The sequence below is a fragment of the Vicugna pacos genome, chromosome 13 (assembly GCF_048564905.1).
Source record: "Vicugna pacos chromosome 13, VicPac4, whole genome shotgun sequence".
In the NCBI taxonomy this organism is placed as follows: Eukaryota; Metazoa; Chordata; class Mammalia; order Artiodactyla; family Camelidae; genus Vicugna; species Vicugna pacos.
Window position 1 is genome coordinate 42268385 of NC_132999.1, and position 10918 is coordinate 42279302.

The 10918-nt window shown below is 46.9% G+C and overlaps 1 protein-coding gene across 2 annotated transcripts; it reads left to right on the forward strand.

Moving 5' to 3' along the window:
- The first annotated feature begins 2777 nt into the window (after positions 1-2777).
- On the forward strand, positions 2778-7543 carry C13H1orf216 (chromosome 13 C1orf216 homolog). Of its 2 annotated transcripts, none has more exons than XM_015246522.3 (2): positions 2778-2956; positions 5085-7543. In XM_015246522.3, exon 2 carries the CDS (start codon positions 5087-5089, stop codon positions 5774-5776), a length of 690 nt encoding a protein of 229 aa, XP_015102008.1. In that variant the 5' UTR covers positions 2778-2956; positions 5085-5086; the 3' UTR covers positions 5777-7543. The 2 variants fall into 2 exon arrangements, with proteins under 2 accessions (XP_015102008.1, XP_015102007.1); XM_015246521.3 differs by having other exon boundaries at positions 2820-2953.
- The last annotated feature ends 3375 nt before the right edge of the window (positions 7544-10918 follow it).

Sequence of the window (10918 nt, forward strand, 5' to 3'; positions counted from 1 at the left end):
CACTAGCCCTAGGCTCACATCTTCCCTGCTTTGTCTTCCTTTAATTTTATTTCAGAAAGTCCCAGAGAAGGACCCTGACTCACACAGAATGGGAGTCCTATTCCTGGACTCATCAGACTCCCATTTGATCCACCTGGCTAGAGCTGGAAGGAGAGGCAAGAGATGCCATTCAGGACCCACCAAAAAAACAATTAGATAATGTTGTGGCTGGATGACTGGGAAGACCTGCATCACTGCAGACCACCAAAGCTCAGAAACTGCCAGTGAGGATTTGGGTCATGTCATAAGGGAGACAACTCGGCCTAACGGTAAGGGACGAGGGAAAAGGGAGAGTACTTAGGCCTTTAGACTCTGATTTAGAATTGGGGCGGAGGTCTCTGCCTGTATATTCGTAGCTGGGGGACTATCCAAAGTTTGAGTTACTTCTGCCTTTTCCTTTTTATTTCCGTTCCCTCTTAAAATAAGAGTTATCATAATCATTAAACAGTTTTTTTCTTTTCCATTTCCCTTATTTTGTATATAGGATTTGTTGGTGTGATTTAATTTGCCATTTAGTCTCTAGGCTGCACAATGGTAAGTTGGAAATGGAAGAGTGTGCCTCATCATGGAGATCAGACTCAAATTCTTCTTCTTTAAAAAAAAAAAGAAAAAAGAAAAAGACCAGATACTATAAAACTCCTAGAGGAAAACATAGGCAGAACACTCGGTGACGTACATCACAGTAATATTTTTGAACCAGCTCCTGGAGTAATGGAAACAAAAGTAAAAATAAACAAATGGGATCTAATTAAACTTACAAGCTTTTGCACAACTAGGGATACCATCAACAAAATGAAAAGACAACCTACAGAATGGGAGAAAATATTTGCAAATGATGCGACTGACAAGGGACTAATTTCCAAAATATAAAATAGCTCATATATCTTAATATCAAAGAAACAAGCAACCCAATCCAAAAATGGGCTGAAGACCTAAACAAGCAATTGTCGAGTCAAGACATACAAATGGCCAACAGGCACATGAAAAAACACTCAGCATCGCTAATTGTCAGAGAAATGCAAATCAAAACTACAATGAGATATCACCTCACACCAGCCAGAATGACCATCATTGAAAAGTCTACAAATGATAGAGGCTGGAGAGGGTGTGGAGAAAAGGGAACCCTCCTACACTGTTGGTGGGAGTGTAGATTGGTGCAGCCACTATCGAGGACAGTATGAAGGTTCCTTAAAAAACTGAAAATAGACTTACCATATGATGCAGCAATCCCACTCCTGGGCACATATCTGGAGAAAAATAAAACTCAAAAAGGACACATGCACCCCTATCTTCCTAGCAGCACTATTTACAATAGCCAAGACATGGAAACAACCCAAATGTCCACCAATAGATGAGTGGATAAAGATGTGGTACATATATACAATGGAACACTACTCAGCCATAAAAAAGAATAAAACAATGCCATTTGCAGCAATATGGATGGACCTGAAGATCGTCATTCTAAGTGAACTGGGCCAGAAAGAGAAAGAAAAATGTCATATGATATCACATATATGTGGAATCTAAATTTTAAAAAATAATAACAATAATACAATACTTATTATTTCTAACTAAGATGACTGATTTCTTGAATATGCATAAGGACATCCGACTGTCCTTCATCACTGGATTACTGCATTCTGTTGATTCTTATTTTGTGGTTGGCTTTATTTCTTTGATAATTATGTAAGTTTAAAAAGCTAAAGCTCTAATCTGTTCTTAGAAACAATGATTAGTACATAAATGCAAACTAAAAAAAAAGTGCAGTATGTTGTATATATGTATTTACATGCAATATAATGTATATGTGCAAACTGTAATAATTCTACCTAACAAAAATGATAAAGGGAAAATAAAAAAATATTTAAAAAGCAAAAGAAAGGGAGGAAGGAAAGACAAGGGTATTCTTAAATTTAAGATTCAAAGATGAATCCATACTTGTTTTGTTTTGTTTGTTTTTAATCGGAGGCGTGGAGGGGGAGCAAGAGGAAGGTATAACAAATTGCTTGGTTTGAGTACCCAGTAAAGCTGGGGATATGGAAAGGACCCCCTGGAAGCTCCTGTGTCCTGAAGGCTAAATTAGTCCTAGACTTCTTTCTAGGGCTGCCTCTACCTAATAGTAGCCAGTGCTTCTGGTTTTACCACTAGAGTCAGCAATTACTCTGTTCATTAATTGACTTTAATCAAATAAGCACAAAACAAACACGTAACGTCAAATTGTGAAAAGATGCTATGAAGAAAAGGAACAAAATGCCCTGGGATAATATTAAAGGGGGAACTAATCTGGCCTAGGCGGTCAGAGGAGGTTTATCTGAGAAGAGATCAGATACTAGAGGGGAAGAGAATTTTAGGCAGAGGGAAGAGCGCGCCAGAAAGGAGCGCGAGGCCCAGGTGCAGCGACGAAGGGCAAAGAATGCAGCTGGAGAGGCAGAGCATGATGCGCAGAGCCCTGCGGCTGCCGACCGAAGGATTTACCCTGCAATGCGGACGCCATGGAAGGCTTTTAGGCAGGAGGGCGGAGACATGATCAGATTTTCATTCTGAAAATGCCACTGTATCTTCTCTGAGGCAAACCGATCGGAGGGACCCAGTGAAAGCAGTTAGGAAATAAAACAGGACCTGCAAGGCCTGGGTCAGCGCTGCCGAAGGCGGGGAGGCGGTTCCTGCGCGCTGGCCCGCGCGCGGTTCCGCGGAAAACCGAACCGGCCCACGTGGGCCAGGCCGCCCCGCCCCGCCGCTCTGACGCCGCGCGACTCCGCAGCGCCGGCCTGGGCTGGACGCGCGGCCCGGGAGCCCGCACCCCACTCCCCGGCCGCGGTGACTCCAGGCCGAGCGACCCCCACAGCCCCGAGGGACGAGTTCCCGCCGCGGGGCCTGCGGAATCGGAGCCAGCCGTGCGGGGCGGCGCCTCCAGGTTGTGAGTCGGGGCCTCGAGGGGGAGGGTTTGGACCGCAGCCGCAGGGGGCGGGGGTCGCGGCCTCCGCTCAGCAGCCTCTTTTGGGGAGATTAGGGAAGGACAGTTAGCATCCTCTGTCTCTTGTGGGCAGTCTCGCCCTCCCGCCAGGCTAGGTAGGAAGGGAGGCCGCCTCCCCCCATCCTGACAGAGTTACCCCGCCACCAGTCCCACCCCATCGCCCCCGGCAAATTGCGGATTAGCTTGGAGAGAGGCCTGATCCTGCGGCATATCGTTTCCATTTTACCGTCTCTGAGAACCCCTGATCCTTAGCAGCACCTAAGCCCAGCTTCCTTCACGGCCCCGCCCAAGTTTAGAAAAAAGAAAACATTTGGGCGGGGAGACCTCTAGGCACCTTGCTTGGCAGGATGGAGTCTGTAGGTTACAAAAGGACTGTCCCTAACCATTGCCCCCAGGACTTCTTCCCACTACTGGATGTAGGGAGGGTCCCTGCCACTGCCACTTACACTATTCTTCACTCTTACTGATCCCCAATTTTTCTAATCCTAGTAATGTATGGTCGGTAGAATATGTTTGTCAACTTAAATCCTAATTTTGATAGAAGTCAATTTTGGGAAGGAAAGAATAATGTGGTATATGCCCTCTCTCCAGGGCCTCAGGATGGAGCAAGCTACAGGCAGGAACACAGGGTAGTACTAGACCATGAGGGAAGGGGCAAGGTCAGAAGAGAGTCTTGTCAGTGGGAGAGGGAGCTCCTCACTGAGCAGAGGAGGGAACTGAACCCAGCTCTTCCGGCCCTGGGCAGTCAGCAGTAGCCTCTGCAGGTGTTGGCTCGGTCTCCCTGAACGTAGATATCCCACTGCAGTTCCGCACCCCACCCTGCACCACCGCCCTTTCACTCACTTGCTCAGCAAGGATGTTCTGACACCTGCTTAGTGCCAGGCTCCATGCTGACTTCTGAATGTGATGGAGGATATACAGAGGAGTTCCACGCCTAGTCAGGGAGCCAGATGTATAAGCTGCTGTTATAGAATAGACTGAAAAAAAAAAACGCAAAACCAAAAAATGTTGAATAGATATTTACCAACCATCAACTATGTGCCAGGGGCAAAAAACAAACATGGGTAAGACAGCATGTACCCAGGGCAGGGGGGATCCAGAGGAAGGCATAGGTAACTGTGTGTGTTTGTGTATTACTGAGGCAGTGGGGAGAACATCAAGATGGCTTCAGAGAGGTGGGGATATTACAGCCGAGTTTTGAAGTACAAAAAGGAGTTTTCTAGGTGAAGAAAGGAGGATCTTGGAGGGAAGGGAAGAGGTTGGGTATCAGAGGCCAGGGGAATTGCGTGAGAATGATGGTGTGTCCTGAGATCTCTGAGCAGTTTAGGGTGGCGGGAGGGGCAGAGTGGCAAGAGGCAAGTCTGGAGTGGTGAGCAGGGGCCAGATGAAGCACAGCCTCACTGGCCATAAAGAGGTTTAGCGGGAGTTTAGGGAGGCAGCCATGACAAATCAAATTCACAGTTTTACCCAGAGGCAGAGACGTCAGTGAAAAGGCTATGGCAATCAGTAATCCAGGTAAGAAATGGGCTGAACCAAGTGAAAGTGAGGGGAGATACACACACACACACACACACAGGGAGGTTTTTAAGAGGAAGAATTGATTTAAGAGGATGAATTTGATGGCCAGTAAGTGGGGAAGGAAGCCAGGTGAGGAGTTCCAGGGTCCTGTCAGTTTCCAGCTGCAGTGACTGGAGAGTGGGGGCCCCTTTGCTGTGGATACTGAAGAGGGAGAGCTGTAGGATTTGAGAAGCCTATGGTTGGCTGCAGAATGCAGTAGCAGTTGGATCTGGGCTGGAGACAGATTTCAGAATTACCAATACATGGTGATTCTTGAAGAGAATGAGGTCATCTGAAGCCAAGTGCATAGAAGACAACAACCTGCCTGAGGGCTGAGGGCAGACCCTGTGAGGAGAGGGAGAACCAGCAGGCAGAGAGGGAGGAGGAAAACCACTAAGGGAGCTGTTCCCCGGGGGCTAGAAAGGAACAGCCTTGTTCCTGCTGTTGGATTGCCTCGACTTTCAGGCATCCCACCCTGTCCTGCTCTGACCAGTCTTCTGCTTCCCCTTTACAGACATGTTCGCCATCCAGCCAGGGGTAGCGGAGGCAGGGCAGTTCCCAGGGGGCCCGCCTCCGGGAGCATGCCAGCCCCAGCTTCAAGCAGACAGCAACTCCAACTTCATGGCTAGTGCCAAGGATGCCAATGAGAACTGGCATGGGATGCCAGGCCAAGCGGAGCCCATACTCAGGAGGAGTTCCTCTGAGTCGTCCTCTGACAGCCAGGCCTTCCAGGCCTCTGGACTCCCTGAGGGAGAGGTCCGTAGCCCCCCAGAGGGTGCAGAGATCCCTGGAGCTGGGCCTGAGAAGATGGGTGGTGCCGGCACAGTCTGCTCCCCTATGGAGGACAACAGCTATGCCAGCAGCTCCCTGAGCACTGACAGCCCTAGCAGCAGCCCTGAGCCTGCCTGTGGGACCCCTCTGGGCCCTGGTCCTCCAGATCCCCTTCTGCCCTCGGTGGCCCAGGCTGTGCAGCAGCTGCAGGCTCAAGAGCGCTACAAAGAGCAAGAGAAGGAGAAGCACCACGTGCACTTGGTGATGTACCGTCGCCTGGCCCTGCTCCAGTGGATCCGGGGCCTGCAGCACCAGTTGGTCAACCAGCAGGCCCGTCTGCAAGAGAGTTTCGACACCATTCTAGATAACCGGAAGGAGCTTATCCGCTGTCTCCAACAGAGGGCAGCACCATCCAGGCCCCAGGACCAGGGCTAAGGGTGTCTGTCCCTCTACAGGGGCGCAGGGGTGTATGTATATATTTGCAGGCATGTGTGTGGTTGTGCACAAGTAAGTACAGATTATTTGCTGGTATGAGTGCTGGGGAGCATAAGTGTCAGTGCTACATGTAGGCAGATGTGCACAGGCACGTGTGAATCAGCACCTGTGCGTCAGCATGTGTGCAATGTGGACACACGGGCCAACTTTTGTGCAGGCCTATGTGTGAGTTTGTACATGTGTGTATATTTGTATGTATGTAAGAGGGAGTAAATTTGTGTATGCACATGTGGACAGATACCCCACAGTATATGTATATGTGCATGAGTGAGGTATGCAAAAGATGTGTGTTTACATAAAAGTTTGAGTGGGCAGACTGGTAGTGGGTGTTTGTGAGTGAGCCATTGTGTGTGCAGGCCTGTGTGTAGGGGGTGCACGTGTGCAGGTGCAGACATGGGAAGTGTATTTAGGAGCATGTATATTTGCAGGCTGACTCACAAGCAAGTGTATGCAAATACACGTTCAGTTGCACATGTGGGGCATCCATCCACACCCTGTGTACCATCGCCTACAGTAGCCTTTTTTCTCCACAGGGTCCCGCTGCTCCCTGGAGAGAGGGCTAGCTTGCTGTCATTTATCTGAAGGTTGTGGCTAATCCATTCTCCCGGGATTTCTCGGGCCACCTCTCCTTACCCCTCCCCCTCACTCCTCCCAGACCTTGCTCTGCTAAAGGCTGCTGTCCCTCGTAGTGGATTTGCTATAGGAAGTTAGGTGGTTGTTCTGACCTGCCGTGGCTTTTGGCTGAAGTTTTGCCAAGGTATTTGGTAGAGAATTAGTATTAGGGAAGCAAGCTGGGGTGGTGATTGATGCCATGGCAGGGATGGGAGTGGGATCAGAGAAGAAGATAAGGGACTGTCCCTCTTGAACTCTGCCACATGGGAGACAGGGCTGGGGGAGGTGATGATGGCAGAACCTTGTGAAGACTAGGAGAATGGAAATTCTAACATTCCAGTTGCAAACAAATCACACCTCTCCACTGCAAAGGAGCTGTTGCAAACCATATTGACTTAAGCTTCTGATAAAAAAAGAATCTGTGTTAATATAGTGTTATCTGTCAATTACACCTCAATAAAAAAGAAAAAAGGAAAGGAATGTGTGCTTTATAAGCTTACAAGGAATAGATAGCTGTCCCAAGGCTGTTGGGGAAAATCTCACTTCCCTTTCTGTGCCTCTACCTGCTGTGCCTCTCTGGCTTTAGCAACACTGGATATCAAATTAATTTGATTCATTTCCCTGAAATCAGACTGGCTGGGCCAAGAGGAGCCACAGTTCGTCTTTCCAGGGTGGGCAGGGGGTAGTGTCAGCCTAGCCACTGGAAGCTCTTAGGATGCTGGGTTGTATGCCCCTCTGTCACTGGATGGCCCTTTAAATGGGGTTGACATGTTCCAGCAGGGGCTCCGAGGACTGACACGCAGAGTGGGTGAGTTCTGGGGAGAAGCCAGGGCTAAGGTAGATGAGCTCTCTGCTTTGCTTCTGGGAGCCAAGACGATGCAAGATCCTAAAAGGTGAGCAGTGGCATGGGAGGTCACTGATGCTGCCCTTGGTCCTGTGTCTCCCTGTCTGTAAAATGTGTGGGTGGTGGGTTAAACGTATAGGGAATGAGGCTGAAGAAATGGCACTGGGTACTTTGTGTCTCACTCCTGCATGTTGAGTGTGAACCTTGTCTCTGGACCAACCAGGACAAATAAACTGGGGCAAAGATACGTATTTCTTGGGCTTGTGTTTCTGTTCTACCTATGGTCAGGTGCCTCTTCCACACTGCCTAACTCCCCTTTTGAGCAGGATTCTGGGCTGGGAGCTGGGGGGGAGTGGATGTGGGGGGAAACACTGGGCAGAGGAATTCAGTCTCTGGCTGGCAGTCTGCTGGGGGGGGTGGGGAGAGGTGGGTGTTGTGGGGATCTCTCCTCAGGGCCTCTCAGTCAGAGGGAGGCTTTGGCTTCCGCCCAAGAGTCCCATATGGGGTTGTCCTTGTCCTTACCACAACTTTAGGCCCGAAGAGAGTGGCATAGATTGTAAAGGACAGACATGCCCTTCCACCCACCCCCACAAAAACACACTCACATACTCAACCCTGTCCAGAGCCACCCCTTCCCTGACTATAAAAGACTGAATTATAGTCCTTAGATGGTCTGACACAGATGTAGTTATAATACATGTACATAACTTCAGGTATTTGTTGATGCCCATCTAGATTAGATCTTGTATCTTACATTAGTTTGTAGGATGATTCATTAATTCATTTCTCAAAAACCCAGTGCTTTGATAAAAAAAGTATGTTACAGTTGACCCTTGAACAACATGGGGGTTAGGGGCACAAACCCTCCACGCAGTCGAAAATCTGTATAACTTAAACAGAAACAGACTCGCAGACATAGTAAACAATCTTATGGTTACTGGGGGAAAGCAGGTGGGAAGGGATAAATTTGGGAGTTTGAGATTTGCAAATGTTAACCACTATATATAAAAATAGATAAAAAACCAGATTTCTTCTGTTTAGCACAGGGAACTATATTCAATATCTTGTAATAACCTTTAATGAAAAAGAATATGAAAATATATCTGCATATATGTATGACTGGGACATTATGCTGTACACCAGAAACTGACACATTGTAACTGACTATACTTCAATTAAAAAAAAATCTATGTATAATTTATAGTCAGCCCTCCAAATGTGCGGTCTTTCCATAACTATGGTTCCGCATTCTTGAATTCAACCAACTGCGGATCACATAGTACTGTGGTATTTACTATTGAAAAAAATCTGCATATAAGTGGACCCATGGGGTTTAAACCCATGTTGTTCATCACTTACTGCATAACAAATTACCTTAAAACTTAGTGACTTTAAGCAATACACATTTGTTATTGCAGCATTTCTGTAGGTCAGGAATCTCATGAGTTGCATTCCAGGGTCCATGGCCTCATTGGTTGGGAGCATTCAGTTCTCGAGGGCTGTTGGCTGGAGGTCAGCTTTAGTTCTTTGCCACGTGAGCCATGGCAGCTTTCTTCAAAGCTTGCAAGCCAAGAAAGTTATAGAACTCTAACAAGACAGAAATCACAACTTTCTGCAGCCTAAACACAGAAGTGGCATCCCTCAATGTTGCCATATTTTATTATTTAAAAACGAGCTATTTAAAACAATGCTACACAAGACTTAGTATCAGGAGGGGGTGATCGTCAGGGACCGTCTAAGAGGCTGCCTACTACAGGAGGCATATTTTGATTGATTAAATAAAGGTGTATTTTTTTGATTATTTTAAATTACACAATAAAATTTATATTCTAGTTATAAAAAGTGAAACATTTCAGAGAAATCTAATGTTTTCTTTACTCCTCCCAACAAGGTATTTTAAACTGCATGAAGTATACTTCTCACTGAAATTGTGACCCGCGACATTAGTAATTCTTGTTATCTTGACATTTGACATTTAAACAGAAACAATATTGAACCAGTTTTAACAAATTCTATTTATTAAGAGCTTTTATCCTAGTAAAGGGCTATAGCTAAATTTGAATAACTTGAACTATGAGAATTTTTAACAAGACATCAAGCCCTCAGAGCACAAGAGGGTGAATTTTCAGAAAAGGTTCCTTTCCTGAATGTGTGAAGGCTCTTCTGAGTACAACCATGGTTAAGAGCACAGACTCAGAAGCCAGACTCCTGAATTTGGATGTTGGCACATTGCTTTTCGTCTCTGTGACCCTGGGCAAATCAATTAACTTCTCTATTCCACAGTTTCCTCATCTTAAAATAAAGACAATAGTAGTAACTACCTCGGAGGGTTGTTGCAAGGATTAAATGAATAATATGCAAAACACTTAGAATATATAGTAAAGTTACATTAATGAGAATTATAATTATAAATAATATTTTTGTGATGCACACCTAACTTTTTCATAGAAAAACAATAAGATTTTTCCTTAAGGAGTTTGAATCTAAAATTTGAAAGACATCTTTTTAATTAGAAAAAAAGGCTTTTAAAAAATAAAGCTGCCTAATATTCCTTTCTATAAAAGAGCTTTGTTTTTTTGGGGGGAGAACAGGTAATTAGGGCTATTTATTTATTTAATGGAGGTACTGGGGATTGAACCCGGGACCTCATGCATTCTAAATGCGTGCTCTACCTCCACCCCCTTTCTATAAAAGAGTTTTCTGAGCTGAGAAAAAGATGAAAGCCAGACCAAGGAATCAGTGTGGTGAATTGTGTGTTTTTACAGGACCCCTGCCAGTCCTGGGTTTAGGGACAGACCCAGGCCCTGGAGTGGTGGTGGGTTAAAGGAGGAGCTTGGCAAAAGCAGGGAGTCAAAGCCAGAGCCAGACCAGCAGAGTGCGGGGCAGGGATGCTGAGGCAGGCAGAACCCCGGTAGATGAGCTGACCCAACCAAGAATTGCTGTTACCCGTTAGGTACACTGGCCAACAGGCTTGATAGTGGGAAATGCTGGGCCACTGCTTTATCACCAGTGTGGGGAAGACCTGGTCCAGAGACTGTCTAGGTTGCCTCTATTTCTTTGCCTGTGGCAACTGCATGGACTGAATGAGGAAATGGACCTGAAGATGCTTTGTATGCATTAAAACAATTGAGTGCCCCCAGCACAAGGTCCTGTCCTTGAGCTGGTCTTGCCTGTGCAGGTAGGTGAGACTTGCATCTAAAAGACTAATGCACTAGCCACTCTGAGCCAAGGAGAAGGGGAGATGGGGCCAGCCCTCTGTGAAGGTCTCTGCCTGAGATTTCCATACTTGGGAGGTTGTTTTAAAGTCACTGAGTGGAGTTTTCTTAGTCCCTGGGACATTAGGAAGAGTGGGGAAGGTTCATGCACTAGGGAGAGGATTAGCCAGTTAGCCACCTTCCCCTTCCTGTGAGAGTGAAATCCCACGACCAGGAGAAAGGGAGTCGAACTCAGGTTTCTGGCCCTACCTGGGGAGCCTTGCTTAGCAGGAGGGATGAGGATGAGGCTGGGGTTCACACCCAGTGACCCATGGGGGCAAGATGCACAGCAGAGGCCTGAGCAGGCTCCAGGGACAGGACTGAAGTATGCAAGAGCCTGGCAGGGAGGTAGTGCAGGGCTGAGTCCTCTGG

Bases quoted from the DNA above. Each gene is read 5' to 3' on its own strand.
- C13H1orf216 (XM_015246522.3), top strand. From the start codon at position 5,087: ATGTTCGCCATCCAGCCAGGGGTAGCGGAGGCAGGGCAGTTCCCAGGG.